At 38.4% G+C, this 20457-nt stretch overlaps 1 protein-coding gene across 1 annotated transcript in view; it reads right to left on the bottom strand.

The window, feature by feature from the left end:
* Positions 1 to 20457, bottom strand: part of LOC106070137 (T-box transcription factor TBX20-like) — an 85208-nt gene that overhangs the window by 44251 nt on the left and 20500 nt on the right. Inside the window, exon 3 of the mRNA XM_056035371.1 lies at positions 11825 to 12095. Within this exon, the coding sequence (XP_055891346.1) occupies positions 11825 to 12095 (271 nt within the window). The remainder of the gene's footprint in view (positions 1 to 11824; positions 12096 to 20457) is intronic.

The raw sequence follows: 20457 nt of genomic DNA, 5'->3' as shown, positions 1-20457 counted from the left end.
GTGAATGTAGGCACTACATAATGTTATATCAAACTGACCATTGGCTACCAAATGGCTGAATCAATTGTTACATTAAAATTAACAACTCCAATCCTTCCAATCCTCCAGTGATTAATTGATTTAAAGAGGAGGGGGGTTGAATTGCCAGACTGGTGTTTATTTACCCTCTGTCCATCTACTGGACAAACCATTGGTCAAACAACTTTAGTCAAACTACTGGTCAGTTGTAAGACTTAAGACGATTACTGTCGTTCGTTTTATTTATATTATGAGATCAAGGCCGAACGAAGAGTGTCAAAGTCTTCGCCTACCACTGCTAAGGTACTGCCTGCTGAGGTGATGTCCGGTAGAGTCAAGAAGTTTGTACCTCCATTGTGCTTTGTCCACTTCAGAGTCACTGACCAACCGCCTGGGACAACGGATTAAACGCCGCCAAGTTTACACTGCCACTTTGAACAGAACCACACGATGACCAACGGCTAGTACTGACCTCCCTTCGCGCGCAGGGTGCTCTCAATCGGACGTCCTGGTCAGTAGATTGACTGTCGCTGCTGGCACTGGTCAAACCAAACAATGCAATTACTGGTCAGTGTAAGTGTTACAGCTTTAAATCACTGGATAAATTACGTCATGTCACAGTAACAATCCCAGAATGCCATCTGAATTGCCAGAAGTGACCAATTAGAAAATTGAAGGTTCAATAAATAAATAAAAGAAGATAAATTAGCACGAAAAAAGTTAAACGGAAAATGTACTAGTAACCCAGTTACACTTAAACACAAGATTTGTAACAATCAATATTACGTAACATTTTCAATCATAATAAGACAATACCCTTAAGCGCATAAACAATTGTTACTCAAAGGGCTTCCTATAAACATTTTAGCCACGTGACATGTGCTCTAATAACAAGCTCATATACACACACACACACATTTCAACTGCTTTGTTCTGTGTTATTAATATTGGTGTTCCAAGATATCAGCCCTTGAAAAGTAAATGATGGGGTGGGGGGGCGGTTCTTAAACGTATTTAATGTTGGGATTACTTAATGTTCTAATTGTTATTGTCGCTTGGAATCACTTCTTGGTGCTATAGGCACAGGACGTCAACTAGAGCGGATGAAGAACAAGACAAGCAAACTTGAAACCATCAAAAAGAAATACAATGTCAAATAGTTCTAGCTTTATTCACATGTCAATGTTGTTTGACATCCCTCTCTCTCTCTCACTCTCACTCTCTCTCTTAAGGGAGATACAATAGCTACCCAGGATTTTAGTCTGACATGTTTAGGTATGCAATTGATAAACCTTGAAAGACATGCCTCTCAAAAAGGTTCTCCTCAAATAGCATGTCAGACACCGAAGTGTCATGAGAAAGAGCTAACTGTACCTAGTTCTAGTCGCCTCTACAAAATCCTAAGCTCTCAATAATCTTAATGACCTACAGAATTAATGGAAGACTTTTGAGCTGATAACTGCTGTGAAATAAGTACCTCGTCCTTAGACCAGAAGACCAAATGTGTCTGAAAGAGGACGTTGTTATTTTAGAACAATGGAAGAGTTCAATGTGGCACGATTATTGTTTACCTTTTAGCCTAATCTGTATACGTATGTAGCCGTTCATACCTTTGATATGTAGATATATTTACCATAAGCATTTGATGTTGATTTGATTTGTTTTTCCACATCACCACCACAATATACAATACTAGATAAATTAATAGATGTCCGAGTGTTAAACAGATAGACTAACACGCGCGTGTCGTTTAAAGTGGAACCACTTGACCCTACACCACGTTCTGGGGTCAGCGGTGCCCCCTTTGAAGGTGTGACAAAACGTCAGGGATGTTTGTTTTTGGAGCAAGCTCTGCTCTCTCGCTGGTTTCTCATTTGCTATGGGGGAATGGGTTGCAGGTGGGGGGAGACGTGTGGTCACTTGAACTGGTCATTTCGGACTGTTATAATGCCCTGTCGGTCGTTTGTCTCTGGCAGATAGCTCAGGAGCCATGCACCAAAAATAAACACAATCCTACAGATGGTGCCCGGTGGTAGCACTGTGGAGACCATGACCTCTCGGTGAATGATAAATGTTGAATGTATCAACCTAACGTCCAGCTTCCTTTCAACACCCCCCTCCCCCCATCACTATTGTATTGAAACAAAAAGTTAAGGAGAATTCAAATGACATGAAATGAGAAGGACCCAAACAGTCTGAGGCCATTCCTTATAGAGGGCCTGAACACTAACCTGCAACGTCACATCCTGTGGGCATTTTAAACCAATAGATCCTTGCGACGTCACAGGTCTGTACGACGTGGCAACTAGCTATTGGTCTAAACTGCCCAAAGGTTGCGACGTTGCAGGTCGGTGTCTAGGCCTTCTATAAGGAATGGTCTCGGTCTAACCAAGTCGTGAACTACTTACTTCTGGCGAGAGAGTGGACACTGGAACTACTTACTTCTGGCGAGAGAGTGGACACTGGAACTACTTACTTCTGGCGAGAGAGTGGACACTGGAACTACTTACTTCTGGCGAGAGAGTGAACACTGGAACTACTTACTTCTGGCGAGAGAGTGGACACTGGAACTACTTACTTCTGGCGAGAGAGTGGACACTGGAACTACTTACTTCTGGCGAGAGAGTGGACACTGGAACTACTTACTTCTGGCGAGAGAGTGGACACTGGAACTACTTACTTCTGGCGAGAGAGTGGACACTGGAACTACTTACTTCTGGCGAGAGAGTGGACACTGGAACTACTTACTTCTGGCGAGAGAGTGGACACTGGAACTACTTACTTCTGGCGAGAGAGTGGACACTGGAACTACTTACTTCTGGCGAGAGAGTGGACACTGGAACTACTTACTTCTGGCGAGAGAGTGGACACTGGAACTACTTACTTCTGGCGAGAGAGTGGACACTGGAACTACTTACTTCTGGCGAGAGAGTGGACACTGGAACTACTTACTTCTGGCGAGAGAGTGGACACTGGAACTACTTACTTCTGGCGAGAGAGTGGACACTGGAACTACTTACTTCTGGCGAGAGAGTGGACACTGGAACTACTTACTTCTGGCGAGAGAGTGGACACTGGAACTACTGCATGGGAACAAACGCTTGACCACAGAGTAATCGGCTTATAAAAATAAATTTTGATTTTGTATTTTTTAATTAAAGATCCGTGGCGTTACAAGGTAGCATTAAGAAATATTGACAAAACTAAAAAGAGGAAAACTGTCAGAGTGTCAGAAACAGAAATCGATAAAACTTAGCAAGGTCAAGGACTACAATTAAATAAGACAAATTATTTTGTGCTACAGGCAAACTGAACTTAGATATTTGGTTTTACACAGTGTTAAAAAGTGCACAAAACTTAGCATTATACTTCATGAAATGCATAGCTTATTAACACTTACGGTATTGTTAACCGGAAACACGAAAGCGAAAGCTATTTATAGCTATCCGTCAATGTGGGGAATATCCAATGGAAATTGCCGCTCAATGTAGCATAATAAGAAAAAGAGCAGTATGGAAATTATATTCTTGCCATTTCTTGGTGTGAGTACATATTTTGTACATTATGGAAATTAAGTTCTGTTGTAAGTACATCTATGTTTTGTATATTATATATATTATTATGTTCTTTGAGTAAGTACATATATTTTTATATGTTTTGTACATTATAGAAATTATGATCTTAGTTTAAGTACATATATTTTTTATATGTTTTGTACATTCTAGAAATTATGATCTTAGTTTAAGTACATATATTTTTTTTATGTTTTGTACATTATAGAAATTATCATCTTAGTTTAAATACATATATTTTTTATATGTTTTGTACATTCTAGAAATTATGATCTTAGTTTAAGTACATATATTTTTTATATGTTTTGTACATTATAGAAATTATGATCTTAGTTTAAGTACATATATTTTTTATATGTTTTGTACATTATAGAAATTATGATCTTAGTTTAAGTACATATATTTTTTATATGTTTTGTACATTATAGAAATTATGATCTTAGTTTAAGTACATATATTTTTGTACAGTTTTATAAAATGTCCTATTTAATTAACTTTCAAATGTCCTCTTTCGTTTTCGATGTGATGTCCAACAGCTCTTTTGTGCTTTATGTTTAAGTCAACTCCTTCCAACTGCTCTTTGTAGTTGAGAACAATGGAGCATGCAAGTCGAGAGATCTTTATTGGTTTTGGCTTGTGGCCGGCCAAACTTTTTGTCTCTCGGCACCTCGAGTCTTTTGTTTCAAGATAATGACCAGATTTATTGACTTGAGTCGCATTGTCAGTGTAAGACCGGGGGTACTCCTCTCTCCACCTCTCACAGAGTCCCCCCCCCTAAATAAATGAGGATGAGACAGATATAATTTGATCGTACATGCAGGAAACGAAAATTAGGGGGAGAAAATGGGGGATGGGTAGCAGCAGACAGAGGGAGAAGGGAGGTTGTGAAAGAGAAGGGGGGGGGGTTACACTTAGCTACCCTTTCCACCTCTCTAACCTTTTTACTTTTTTTCTTATATTGGAAGTCTCCCCCCCCCTGACCGTCTTTGTGTTTGGGAAGGGGGGGGAGAGCTAATTGCTCTACGATAAGACTGTTGATTGGAATGCCTCTGAAGCCGTCATTAACACTGCGAGTACTAGATTTAACTAGCTTTGATTGTTTAGGAGAATTTAGCTCCTACTGTAACAATAGATGAGCAGTCTTTCTCACCGACATCGTTTGCTTGTTTAACTTGACATCTTGAACTAGGGCAGTTGTTGAGATATTTTCTATTAAGAATCAGGCTCTCATTGCTAATCAACGAATCATATCTCTTTTTAAAGGGTGTTTGTTTCTATGATATTATTTTGCCCCAGACCTTGGCGTTTCTTAGCGAGAACCTAGGAGATAAAAGGAACATGTGTACAAATTGTCATGTGAATCCGTTCGGCAGTTCCGGAGATCTCTTAGTAAAATATTAGTTAGTGATAGTTCGCAAATATAGATAAAATATACAGAGTAAATGATATCTTATTAAAGGGCTTTTTTTTTTTGTCTATATCTTTTTCTTAAGTTCTATTATTATTATTAATATTTTTAATGCTAATAATATGAGAAAGTTTTACCAAAATTAGTCTTCGATTAAAACTCCAGTTTACTTCTGTTGCAGAGCGACGAGCTAGTCCATTTTAATTTGATAATTAAATGACCGCATGGTGAAGGTTTTAAGTTTAAATCTTATTCTGTTAAAAAAATTATTTCAGAAAAAAAATGTATCTAAAACTTACTCCTCCCTCCCGCCCACCTCAGCATGACGTCATCACCAACAGCTGTCAATCACCAGACATTGCTGACACGTCAGTGAAGTGTCTATAGTACCAGGCCCCTGGGTTGTCACGGCGCAGTGTATTGACAGGCCAAGTCAGACAGCCAATCAGATTGAGCTATGTGTGTAACTCTCCTGTCTCTCAGTGGTCAATACTTCTGCCGTTGAAGGTAGCGTTCAGTTTCGTGAGGCTTGACATCGCGTGGTTTGAACATTTGCCCTGGTGTGTTCTAAGTGCTATCTACAGGGACAAGAATAGAGCAGTCCTCCCCCACCCCCCTATTTCTTCATCGTTATGTATGCTATCATTGGAAATAGTATTTACTAGGAGCCTAGCTGTGTGGGAAAAACAAATATTAACAGTATTAATATTATCTGTATTTTTGGTACAATAATTGCTACCATCTCCCACACACAAACACACACATGGACGGGCAAACTACCCTCACACTCTGGAACGTTCTGTCATCTCGCACTCCACACCCGCATTGGGATCATCTGGTATGTGGCAACACACACATAATCCACATACACACACAATACAAATACACATACAATACACATACATACACACAAAGAGTGAAATGGTGGTATAGATAAGGAATCCTGTACTCATTAATGGCAAACTAAAATAGAAAGCATAAAACCAAATAATTGGATAAATAATAAAATAATTATATAGTCAATATATATACATATATATATATATATATATAAACCTGACTGGCTTTTAAGTCTAAAAGTTGACTTAAAGTAACATTTTGGAAACAAGATTTTTTGTCAGAGGAAACTAAATGATCTGATCTTTTGAATAGTAGATGTTCCTTCAAAACAGAAAGTAAACACGTTCTTCTTGTATTCATATGTTAATCCAGTCGCTCATGTTAATTAAGGAATTATACTCTGCTAAGTCGTTGGTTTTCCAGGCTGATTCAGGCAACCCGTTCCATGCTATAATGACACTAGAGAAGAAGGCTTGGGGACTTAGGTTTAAACATTTGATTAAATCTGCATTCAAATATTTTGTAGTAATAATTTTTTTTTAAATTTGAGAGATAGACAGAGAGAGAGAAAAAGTAAATAGAAAGATGGTGAGAGACATTTGAAATAGAAACCTTGTGTATCATACCCACTACAGATTCACTGTGTTCTAGAAAAAGCTCTTACATACAAACCAACACGTTGTAGTTGTTGTAGTTTTCAAACACTGCTACGTGTTTCGCCATTGGTCAAATCTGCCTGGCACAAGAGCTTCAGCTCCGAGCTGGCCAGTCTTTCGGGCAGGAAACATCGGAGCGCCAGGTAGTCCCAGGATAACGACATTTTTCTTGACCAAGATGTAGGCAAAACTAGAGTTATCTAGTAGGTCAGAGGGTCGCTGAATTACTAATCATATTCTTTATACCTTTGCGGCAGAATGATTAGATCATATTTTTTTTTACCGTAGCGCTAAATGTAGTTTTAACCTAACCCTAAAGTTACATATACACCAAACATCTGACATATGAATTGCAAATGTTAATTTTGCATACTAATAAATACATGTCAATTTCCATTAAAGCCATAAACGGAGTTAGTGTTTGCATAATATAGAAACACATAGACGCCCCTGCGGATCAGTTATACGAACATCAAACATTAATTAATTAATTAGCACAAACTTCCGTTTAAATCTAATGCTAGAATAAAAGACCCCCCCACCCTTTTTTTTTCCTAAAAAGTTACACTAATGAAAAAAATAAAGATTGGAAGAAATTTTGAAATTTAAAACCAGAAATAAAAATATTACAAAAACAAACAAAGCCAAGGACGCAATAGTAAAACAAAAAAATCATTCTCGTCCTCGAATTATTGACTATCACTTTGCTAATGGGGAAAGAACATTGAAATTTAATTTTACAGTAATAAAAATTGGTTACAAATTACTACTTTCTTTTTTTAAAAAAAAAGGATACGTTTCTATATTTTCGTAGTCTTTACACCGATAACACCAAAGACTATTTATGAAAATTCCCCCTATATTTTGGTGCAGGAACGTCTTAAAACTTCTAAACAATTTATGTCAGAACGTTGTGGCTCCGTCAGTTTTGTCTCCTGTTGAATGGAGCAGACGAACCAACGAAATAGTAGTCACAGAGAAGGTAGAACTTCAAGACACTCATCTCCCAGGTGATTACGGTGGCCACCTAATGCCGGACATGGATGATATGGTGTTAGTTCATCCTGACCGCCACAACTGACGTTGGTCAAGCCTCATTAGCTGGATCAAGTGGCAGCATCATTGTCTTCAAGCTGTTAGCTCGCAGAGTTCGCCACGAGCAGGAAGAGTGGGGGAGGGGGTGGGGTGGGAGGGCGCTACGGAACGGTCCACGTTTGCTAATTAGGGCCTCCTGTCTCACTTGGACAATAAGGGACGGTGGCTCATTCGTGACGTTATGTTTGGTCATCTTTTGCTTGTAACATCCCCCCTCCCCCACCCCCAGTTGTGCAAGCATGTGACACAGTAGTCAGTTCATACCGTCCCGGGGGATCAGCTTGACATTGACAAATGGTGTCTATATAGTGCCATGTGGACAGTGTCGACTTTAGTGACGGACATTGGTCACCTGGCATCTAATCAACACAAGACACCCATGACAAAATTAAAAAGGGGTGTGAAATGAAATCAGCACAAACAGACCAATCTTCTGGCATCTACAATTATCACTTTGTTAAACACTTAAATCTGGAGTAGCTTGTTTGTTAGCCAAGGAGAGAGGGAGATAACTGCAGCGATGACATGCGCTCCATAGAGTCCCTGGTTACCAGCTATTTCTCCAATGTATTTTTTGTTACTCTCTCTCTCTCTCTCTCTCTTGTTCTTAGAATAATTAGTGTCTTAGATGTGTGTGTGTGTGAGAGAGAGCAAGGGCAGAGGAGTTGATAGGATTGGCCTCAACAAGTACGATTAACTGATGGTGTCACTCCCCCCCCCCCATCCCCACCATCAACTTTTACTAAACAAAATACTTGCCAATAAAATATGTGCTTGAATTATGTATGATGTCATTAAAATCTAAGCCAGTATGCTAAATATACACACCTGATGATTGGTGCACAATTCTAAAATTTGCGTCAATGCTTTTTATTAGCGGCCCCCGAAAGGGGAAAAGACGCTATTAGTTTTGTGTAGAATGTCTGTCCATCCGTCCGTCCGTCCCGTTTAGATCTGGTAAACTAGAAAACATAGTGAAAATCCGACATCATAATATTTTTTACCGTTCAAAGTTCTGATGCAACGGCTATTTTTTTTTCTTTTTTGAAAGTGAAAAATCTTAATTTTTAAATCACTTATGCAAGTGGTTTTTTTTTTCATAAAAATACATCACTTTTACAAGTATTCATTATTAATAGTAACAAACACTAGAGTAGGGGGATGACAAGCAATCATATTTTTAGCACATTTATGCAACACAACATACTAATACAAGATAAACAAACAAGGTGGGATAAACCTACAAGATATCAAAACAAAAATTTAAATCGTTTAAAATGTATCGGTAGGGTAGTTAGGTGCCCTGAAAACTTCCCCTTAACCTTATACTATTTCGGTTTAAGGCTCAACAAAATTTCCCCATCCAAAACAACACACACCACTACTTCGCCACCCACATCCACGCGTTTTACAGATCACTAACCAGACACCTACAAAACAATAAAATCTAATACATCACAAAACTAACAACATTTACACATAGTGATCAATACACGGACACATTCACGCAATTGGACAATAAAAACATAACTCCGAAAGCACGGGAGGTGGCCTACAGACTGATTTATGAAATGACCCATTTAAAGAAGAAGAGTAGGGACAGGGCAGCCCAGAAACACACATGTTAACTAGGTGGGATAGATAATAACAAACCAGAGAAACATTTGTTTGGGGAGTGTCCAAGCTTCACCATTGTGAGAGAAACTCTGTCGAACATTTGAAATGCCAACAGTCTGGCCAAAGTCAACATAGGTCTAGCAATAGTTTTAAATTAAATACCCAAAGTAAAAAACTTAAATATATGAACTTGATTTTGTTAGCAGAGTATAGGATACTTATATGGAACATGTATTTTAAAGCTACTTATGCCAACAAAATCCTAAATAGAATTCAAGTAGATCATATATACAGATGGATTATATAATGTAGGCTAGAAGATGTTTAACAAAAAATAAAGTAAAATGTACACTAAAGAAAATGAAAATTGAAATGTATAAGAATTTAAAGACTATATTTAGACATTAGAGACTTTTATTAGAGAATAAGAGGAAATTTTTTATATATATTTTTTTTGATGTGTTTTTTCTTGAGCATATAAAACTGTGAAGTGACTAAAGCTCTACGTAGATCTACCCATAAAAATCCGCATCTAGCATCCTGCGACGGGGAAATTTGTCGCCCTTGAAGATTTGGCACTGAGTGCAGTGCTCCCTGCTCTGTACTACTAGTGCTGTTAACTTAGTGACAATTCATTCCAATATTATACCAAAGTTTATTGATTCTATAATTATGTTTTGTAAGAAAATGCTCTTACATTTTGTTCCTAGCTTCATGTTATTACACAATCCTTATATTTATATTTAATGCAACTAAGATATTGCCACTTTACCATACGTATGTCAAATTAATAAGTTTTACTTGGATTTTCACTCTTAAATATAGGGAGGAAAAATATATATTAAAACAGATTCCATAGACATTTATCAAAAGCTCACTTATCAAAACCATATTTAATAACTTTGCTTTAAACAAGCACACAACATACAAGTCTAAGTTACAGAAAGCGTCCGATAACATTTTCTAGACCGATACTGACTCAGTTATCCAGAGGGTGACACCCAGCGGTTATCGGGTTGACACGGGTTGTTACATTGACCGGCAGTAGAGGACCTAAGAGATACGGCGCTAAGCTAACGAATTGTAATCTTTAATTCTTGGCCACGCCTCCTGATTTGTTCCCATCTCTAGTCTATTCTGATTCTATGATAAGCAAAAGGCGCAAACAATGACGTCTAGATTGACCTGATTGGTGGTTTGGATTAGGAAGGAGATTTAAAAACAAAGAAAGAATGGGGCATGAAGTCATTGAGTTGTTTTTTTTTGCATCAGTTTGGAGTTGACGACAACTTGGTGGGGGTTGAATCTGAAGCGGGTTGGATTGGAGGGGGGGGGTTGACATGTCCACTGTTGAAGACGTGACCTGATTCAGGTGAGAAACGGAAACAGCGGAACTCTGGGAGTCTATTGTGTCCGTCTTGTTTTGCAGGAGTCGAAATACCAACAAGAACAACCTTGACATTGGTGATTGATGACGTGCACTGCGTGACGTCAGGACGACACGACCACGCGTCAACTGACGTTTAACGCTCAAAAGTGCCAGATATTTATTTTACAAAAGTCTGTTCAGTTTCTACTGAAAATTCATTGACTTTTTAAGTTCTAATCTTTCATTTTGTGATACAAGCATTAGGATAGAGCTTGGGGCTTTATGGCAGACTGCATTGTTTACTTTTCAAAGAGAGTTTGAAAAAGTTTTGATTTGAAAGGTGATTTTTTAATTGGTGTTTGATAGAAGGATAGATTTTATATAAACTTTTGGTCTGATCTACCAAAAAAAAAAAACCCCGCATTTGTGGTTTTTAAAGATAATCTACACAACACCAAAACACAAAGAGTTTTGATTGTACAGGTATACATCAGTTTGGCTTATCGCTAGTATCTCTTGTATATATTTAGATTTATTTTGAAGTGTTTCAAGTTGTTTAGCGTCCTTTGTCCAAGTTGTTTCTGTGATCAAATTGTGTGTCCTATTTGAACGTGTGTCTAGTTTGTCTGTGTCTAATGTGTGTCTTACTGGGTTTTTTTTTTCTGTCTATTTTGTTTCTGTGTCAATGTTTTTATGTATCAAAGTTGATATGTCAGAAAGTTATATCTGTCTGCAAGTTGTTTCCCTTTGCAAGTTGTTCTGTGTGAAATTTATTTGTTGTAAAAAAAAAAAAAAAAAGTCATTATTTTTGTTTATAAATTCTGTATTTGGACAAAGGCTGGGGTAGCTTATATAAGTCAAGTCAAGTTTCCCTTTCAGACTTTATGGTCTATAGGGCAGAGGATGTAAAGGTCATCTGTGTCTGTGGCCTACGGTTAACGAGGGTGTCATGTAGCCAGCATAACAACCAACCGCGTTTACTTTCCCCAACTAATGTCAGGTACCCATTAGAGCTGGGTGGGCTAAGAGGCGCCCGAAGATCGCGAAATTAAAATCCCAGTCTTCACCAGGATCCCAACCCCGGACCTCAGGTCGGAAGCCAAGCGCTTGACCGCTCAGCCACCAAGCCATTGGGGGAGGGGGGTTAGCTTATATGTGAAAAAAAATTCTTCAATGTGTGCGTGTATGTGTCCACTAAACGTGCCGGAAATGAGGTCAGTACAAGGTCTCTATCATGTGATGTCCTTACCTGCCAGTTTTCGTGATGATCATCTCGGTTCCCAGCTCGTGGAACTTGTCCCAGAGGTCTTTAGTTTCCAGTCGGCACTTGATCTTGGTCACCTCGTCCCTGGACTCCCCGTCCGAGGACACCTTGACTTCGCTAATCCTGCTGGCCTCCTTCCCTGAAGTCACGCTGGTCGAGTCGCTACCGACGTCGATTTCAACGTCCACCTCGCAGTCCCCTGCAGCAGACGTGGAACTTGGAGTTGGAGTGATGGACGGAGTCGGAGTCGGGGGCTCTGTCAGGGAAGAAATACAAAGTTTTAAGTCTAAAAAGTCTAAAAGTCTAAATAAAGAACTAAAAAAATGTTAGGTCTGGCACAAAACAATGTTACAACTGGACAGGTAACTTCTATCTATGAAGTTTTTATCCTTTTACAAACTGAACTTGTAACATGGCGCAGTTGTTAACTATTGAACCAAGTGCTAGATTTCAAACGCAAATTGAATTTAATTTGAAATACCCACAATCAAAGACGTAGAGTTGCTCGTATTCCATACACATTATGTCAAAATGCAGGGGGCCATGCCCCCCCCCCAGGGCCGCAAAATCCCTAGCTACGCCACTGCCCTGCCTAGCATATATCTGGGGATCATAAAGGCACACTTCTATTCGTTGCAGCCTTTTGCGGGGTGGGTAATGGGGTATTTATTAAGGGTGAATATTAATTATGTATAAGTATTAATTATATGCACAAACTTCAATTTTCTTTTTTACTTCATAAAATTACAACGAACTCAGAAGATAAACTGCTGTAGTTTGATATATTGAGGCAGTCTACATGGCCTCTGTGCTAGTCACTTGGACTAGTCAGTAACTTAAAATCCTGAAATAGTTATTTCCATCTGGACTCTACGGTCCACTCCATGGTATTTAACGTTTTTGCGGTGTCCTCTCTATCGACCCACTGCTTGACCACGGGTCTCCGGCCACCCCATGTAATTAAGGAGGTTTGGCGACTCGACACACCGTCGCTCATGAAGTAACTATACCCCCCCCCCTTTACCTCCCTCTATTGCCTGCCTCCAGTACTGGACACTAAGACTTTGTCTCTCATCCACTGGTGACGTGTAGAACTATCGTACCCGCTCACCGTGTAATTAAGTCGTGCGTGTTACCCCAGCCTCCCCTTCACTCCTCTGACATGGCAAGGACTTACTGGATGCTGGCACGACAAGGATGTGTGTGGGGAAGTGAGGGGACATGGGCTGCATGGGGCAAAGATGGGGGGGGGGGGTAAGGGATGAGAAGAAGACTGAACTTAAGGCCTGCAAAGTCAACTAGAGATTCTGTCGTCATGTTGATTGACCTTAAGAAATCTTTTTTTTTTTTTTTTTTTACACCAATAGCCAGCTCTTTGATACGTGGCAGTAAATAGTAGCCCAGTTTTTTTACACATAAATGGTCTTCAATAAATATGGATATATTCTAAACGAAAGCCTTGAACCAGTAACTCATCACTAATTCTCAAACTTGTACTGGGCCCAAAACAAATGTGAAACATGTCATTATAGGGGCTAGGTGGATGAGTGGTTAGGCGCTTGGCTTCCGAACCTAGTGTCTTGGTTCGAATCTCGGTGAAGACTTGGATTTTGAGCCTCTGGATTTTTAGGGCGCCCCTGAGTCCACGCAACTCTAATGGGTAGCCTGACTTTAGTTGGAGAAAGTAAAGGCGGTTGGTCGTTGTGATGGCCACATGACACACTGCCCGTGAACCGTAGGCCAAAGAAACAGATGACCTTAACATCCTCTGCCCTATAGATCGAAAGGTCTGAAAGGGGAACTTGACACTGCTTAAGATGAACATGGAACCATTAATAGACGTTCGAAACGATCCTCTAGTCTCACTAATTGTTCTTTTAGTCGACCCATTACGTTTTCATAAAGCCGAAGTACTCAGGTCAAATATCACTCCGATACTCCCTTCATTGTTTTGTAAACCACTTAACAACACACCTTAGTGTGTAACTCACCATTAGAAGCACTTTATCAAGAGAAACGAATTAATCTTTTCTTTCTTTCCAAAATACAAAATAGTTGCAGTAGTAGATGTGTTTGTGTGTACACAGGTGTACATGTGTGAAAAGGATTTTTATATGAACTACTTTTTTTCATATAGAATTGAAGAGTCCAAGAATATCAGACGCTGTATGTAGGACTATTTTTTTTTTGTGGCGGAGAAGGTAAGTGATACTAGAACTCATGACCAGGTTAAAAAATCATTGATAATAAATCTCATTTCACTTCATAACCGAGCTAAAAACAAAAAATGGAAGACAAACGCGCTATAAAATTGGATACAAAAATGTTTCCAAACCATTTCCATGGCTCTACATTATCACGGCCTTCTTTCTCAAAGTATTAGCTCTCTTGTTTATTTTGGGTATTTCTTCTCCTTTTTCCGGCTGTGTTTTTTTTTTAAAGAACAAACTAAACTATGACTTGTTCTAGCAGCATGTTGATGCCTGATGTTTCAAGACGAGTGGGTCAAAGGGGGAGGGGTAGAGAAAGGAAAACGTATAGAGTTTAAATAATAAAGATTAATTAGCTTGCGCCAACAAACACCTGTTTATGAGCACACACCTCCCCCCCCCACACACACACTCGAGCACCACCCTTCTCCCCACGTTGCTTCCTGCATCCATTCTTTACCCCGTGCTCACTCTTTATCCTCCAAACCTTCCTCCTATTCATTCCCAGCATTCACTCCCAGCTTTCAGAGTCAGTCTGATTTTGTTTAATCTCTAAGTCTGTCCATTTCACAAGGCTTAAGAACGAGGTTGGGAAAAAAAAACTTAGATGTAACTTTCCTAGGTTTATTTGAGAGTATCCTAGGTCTCTGGAATTGAACCGTCTGCAGCAGTTATTCTCTGTTCAGTCCAGATATGTTTCACTAGTTCAGTGGTCACGTGATTTTTTCCTTTATTATGAGTTCACTTGTGTGTGTGTGTGTGTGTGTTTGTGAGAGTATCGGATTCTCGGGGCCCCTAAGTGTCCGGGTAAGAGAGAGAGAGAGAGAGAGAGAGGAGGGGACCCCTAAGTTTGTGGCTACGCTGCCCAGGTGGAGAATAAAATATAATCTCTACAGTTTTTCGCAGGTCTATACCCCCAACGAGGTAAGATAACTCTTGGGAGATACAATTTTTAGATGTGTATATAAATGTAATATAGTTTATGTGATGTGGAGGGTGGGGGGAGGCTGGAACTAGAGGAGGAGAAAAACTTGTTTATAAGAGAAAGAGGCGCTTACTCCCCCACCCCAAATCCAATGTGTTTTTATGATGTAACATAACAAATGAAACTCCACGTGACGTCATAAAGATGAGGTACGCTTCATGGCAACGCTGACATCACTACCGGGTATAAAGCTCGGAACACCAGGGGAGTTATCTTCTCTTGCCTCTCAACAAGGGAAGCAATGCAGACCCAAGCCTCCAAATAGATAAGTTGAATAAAAAGAAATACAATAAGATTGTGTCAATAAAAACATTTTTAACTCAGAAAGAGAGAGAGAGAGAGAGAGAGAGAAAGTGAAAAAGAGAAAAAAGAGATCAGCAAAATAAGCAAGAAAAAGAAACAAGAGCAAAACAACGACGACCAAACAAGACGAAACAAAATTCTTATTTGTACACTCAATGAATAAAGAAAATTACAGACGCAAAATATAAATAGATTAAAGTTCTCTAGAATAAAATAAAGCGATACAATTTTTATTATTGAATATAGTCACATATAAATAATATATATACTTACGAACTATATAATGTTTTTTATATTATTTATAAAGTAAATATTTTATGTTTTTTTTATTCTATTTCCATAGTTATAGTGCTGGACAGGTAAAAGCTCATTATGTAAGCTTTAGGCTCCTTAGATGTGTTATTGCTAAATTCATTACTAGTTTGATTGCATTAAGCTGTTATTTTGACCCAATCGCTCACTTAGTGAAAACTCAAACAATAAACGCCAAACATTTTACTATTGGATCAAAGAACCATTCGATATTAAAAATCAGCTTTAATCTGAGAAAGTTTTATTCTAGAAACATCTCAAATTAAATTCGTCCTAGAGACGATGTTCCTTAAGCATGTTGATCCCAACGAAACCGAGTTCAACCTAGCAAGAAATCCTCCGCATTTTGAATGCGCACATGATCATTAAGTTGTTAAAAACTCGGATTCAACTTTTACACCTCCACAAGATGTTTGGAGTTTTATGGACAACTAATTGAATTTCAATTATTGAAGACAGGATTTTACTTTTAAATTAACTGGCCACTAACTTCGTTTTGTGTGCTGTGTGTGCGCGCGCTTTTTTTAATTTTTGTATCGTCTGCCTGCTATTTGAAACTAAAATTCTATTTAACATTTAAAAATAAAATTAACAGCTTAATTACTTTCTTTGTATTTTATGAGCTTTTAAAATTGCAAAGGTTTTGTGGATAAATTGCGGCCTGTTTTTATGTGAAGGTTAGATCTACGTGTTGTTGGTGTTGGTGTTGGTGTTGTTCATGTTGTTGGTATCAGTACAACACTTTATCCTTTCTATAGGACAACATTGTATGCCATATGTATGGCGTCTTGATTTCATCGGCTTACAAGGACATCTCTTAAACAATTGATCTGCTGCTCCTAAGAACGCCAGAGTGCTAACATTAAATCCCTAAACCAAAAATACATTGCTTTATGATACATTTTCAAGGATTCGTGGTTGTGTTGTTTTTTCTGGGTATTTAATTATTTAAATACTTAGTTCCTAGACGGAATGATGACCAAAACAAAATCACAAATAATTTTCCAAATAATATATTAAAATATAATATAAAAATACAAATTTAGTTAGCCTGGTATTGATGATTTAAATTAAATAACAAATAATAATATTTTATAAAATAATATTACGTTATGAAATTATCCAACAATATAATATTTACGATGTAATATTAAATTAAAACACTAAAATATGGAACTATAATAAGGTCAAATGATGAACGTATTTTTAGAGATTTAATTTAAACTACTTTGAAAGTATTTCAAGGTATCGATACTACATCTAATGCATTTGTGTGCGGCTAAAAAATATTTAATAAACTATTTAATTACGTCATTGTCAATATCAATATCAATGTTAAGACTTAATCAAAATCAATATTAATGTCAGTATCAATGTCAATATTTATGTCAACATCAATGCTAATGACAATAGAAATGTTATTATCAATGTTAATATCATTTTCAATGTCAACGTCAATGTCAATGTTTATGTCAATGTTAATGTCTATGTTAATATCAATGTCAATATCAATGTTAATATCAATGTCAATATCAATGTTAATATCAATGTCAATATGGACTTTTCTAGTTTCTGATCAAATTAGACATTTTCATTTCATTCTTTTTCTTAAAAAAAGCGAGTCATTTGTTACTTAGTTTGTTTGTTTGTTTGTTTGTTTGTTTGTTTGTTACGTTGTTATCTTTGAAGTTATTCAGCGAGGGGCTTGTATGGAGAAAAGAAATATCCGATACTAACCGGGGGGGGGGGGGGAGATTTTCCACTTAATTGCAGCTGTTCTTTAACATCTGGGCTGTATCTCTCTTTCCTTGTCAACCCGCTCACACGACCCTGATCTCTTCCCTGCGTGACAACCCGCTCACACAACTCTGATCTCTTCCTTACGTGACAACCCGCTCACACAACCCTGATCTCTTCCCTACGTGACAACCTGCTCACACAACCCTGATCTCTTCCCTACGTGACAACCCGCTCACACAAGCCTGATTTCTTCCCTACGTGACAACCCGCTCACACAAGCCTGATTTCTTCCCTACGTGACAACCCGCTCACACAAGCCTGATCTCTTCCCTACGTGACAACCCGCTCACACAAGCCTGATCTCTTCCCTACGTGACAACCCGCTCACACAAGCCTGATCTCTTCCCTACGTGACAACCTGCTCGTATGAAGGGCGACTTGTAACTATATTCAACTGTTGTCTGTACGAGATGCTGGAAAATATGCAGGTCGCAATTGGGTCTGCTTTGCAGAGGCGCAGTGGAGAGGAGGGGGGGCTAGGGGCACGATGGACCGGGCGCCACCCTGAGGGGTGCCAAACGCAGGGAGGCGCAATAAAATAAAATTATTGTAAATATTTTAGTTAGGTAATACATTCTAAAGCTATTTGTATTATATTATTATTAAATTCTTTTTATTAATAAGCCTATAATTCTATGTGATGTTCATGGAAATGGAAGGAGGGTCGCCTATAAAGTTTCTACGCCTCTGCTGCGTAGTCATGTGAAACACTGCACTCATCGTTAATCTTCGAACTCGAAGAAATTGCCATTGCCATTAGGTGATAAATTTTAATGTTATTGACTACAGTGTTCTTGCTTTAGATGTCAGCTACAAGTAAACGATAACATCTTCGGTAAAAATATAGAGAGAATTTTTTCACTCACGGTAGCCCTTCAGGGTACCTCTTTCGTCTAAAAGAATTTAAATTTTATTATTATTTTTTAAAAATTTATTTTTTGTTTACATTCATGATCATTGACACTGTTCATTGGAATATACCCGCCACAGCTCATCAGTTATAAAGGCATCGTCGCATAAGCACATAGACAGAACGAGATCCAAGATCTGAACACACGTCCATTTGAAACTGTTCATAGTTGTACTTCAAAGTATTTGATTGCTAATGAAGCCAAACGTTCGGCGCCACACAAAATTATTTTAAAGTTCATGTAATGTAAGCCAGTTGAGATTTCCTTCCAACAAATATTAGGCACTAACATGAAAATGTTTCCTAAGAGTTTATTTTGTTGTTTTCTGGCCATGGGACTTGAAGAATGTTTAAATTTTCCAAGTAGGAAAGATTATTAAATGTGTGGAAATTATCTCGCCATATAATGATTGTTATGTTAAAAGATTAAAAAGTAATATTTTTTTGTTCTTAAAAAGGTGGCGTTTATTTTCATAAAAAGACAGATATTTTCCTTTTGTACGAGAAAGGCAATGTTTAAATACATGAGTATTGCACGTGTAATGGCCGTCAGCCAGACTCTGAGCGTAAGACTAATCATGAAATTTCACCCTTCGTACAGGGCGGCTTTGTAAAAGAGGAAGTAGGTTTCAAACTCTGGACCACCCTGCTGAAAATTAAAAGGGCATATCACAAGACCATGCCGAATACTTAAGAATACTGTATGCTTAAACTTCCAACCGATTTTTTTTGTATTGTCTTCAGTTGCGATTCTTTTTCTTGATGCTACAGATATCATGAGAAGGAGCTGGAAGCAAGAACAAATGAAACTAAGGGGTGGGTGGGAGAGAGTCAGAAGCTAAAACTCCAAGTGAAAGTGATGATGTGATAAAACCAAGACGGTAGATTCTTCAAGCAACGAGGGGAGCAATGTGGAGAGAAGACAGGAAGTGGCCGCAATAGAACATCTTTATTACAAGCCCTCATCAATCAGGACTCAAGAAACCTCCACAAAAACAAAACAACAAAAAGCCAAGTCATTCGTTTTGGAAGAAAACGTCTTGGAGTTGTCTCCCTTCACTAGCAGACGTGACTGAAATAGATGGAAGAAAAAAAGAGGGGAACAGTAAGATGAAGAAAGAGGTATTCCAACAGTATCCTCCCAGAGCGCTGAACTTATCACTGATTAACGAGGAGTAAACGCTCCGTCTTTTGAAGATACGTCCTTTACTTTACGAGAAGCATTCCCGCTTGATTTACACATTTCTCGTTCCCGTATCATTGCGTAACCGAACACCGCGAAATCCGCTTGCAAAGCACTAGGTCTATATACTCCTATATACCTTTATGTATGCATATAAAATTTGTGTCTGCGTGGAGGGGGCTTATCACGTGACTATAAATTGTCTATCTATGGGGCTAGATACTCGGGAGCAGCAGGAAGTGGCCCGGCTGGAGGTGTTCCCGGGAGTCCAAGCATTTAGCCAGCTCCTTTCAACAAGAGATAGCCATCTCATGTTCGGACCGAGGAGGTGTGTGGCTTGTATCGGGGCTGACATTAATGCCCAGGCCTCTGAGATAAAGCCATTTTATTTATTGTATTCATCGGATAAATTGACATCATATCCAGGCAACAAATTTTGTTGACGACCGCAGCACTTACTCAAGATCTGAGAAGAAAAAAAAGGGAAGAACTTTAATACACCCCCCCCCCTTTTTTTTTTTCCTCCTCGTATATGTTGTTGTTTTACACTGTCTGGTTTTCTGCTAAAATTTTTTGTTTTGGTATTTTAGTACAAAAAAAGTTATGTTTTAAAAACCCCACGTATTTGTTTTTGTCTATATGGGTGTTAATGTAGTGTGTGTGTGTGTGTGTGTTGAAAGCTGAGATGGTTATTTTATGTAATGAAAATTATTGCAGAAAATGCGAACTTTTTCTTTACTAAATAATGCTATTTTAAGAGATAGTTTGAACTTGTAGGGGTGGGGCTCAAAGACAGGAAGTGGTATTCTGGGTAAGGAAAAGAGTAGTCGTGTTCCGATGTCACTAACAGCCGTTTGCGCTCGTCTGTTTGATTAAAACTTTTCAATCTTAGAACAACTTTTTTTTTTGGTTTTG

Source organism: Biomphalaria glabrata, chromosome 7 (genome assembly GCF_947242115.1).
Source record: "Biomphalaria glabrata chromosome 7, xgBioGlab47.1, whole genome shotgun sequence".
In the NCBI taxonomy this organism is placed as follows: Eukaryota; Metazoa; Mollusca; class Gastropoda; family Planorbidae; genus Biomphalaria; species Biomphalaria glabrata.
This window is presented reverse-complemented; position numbering and strand designations above follow the sequence as displayed.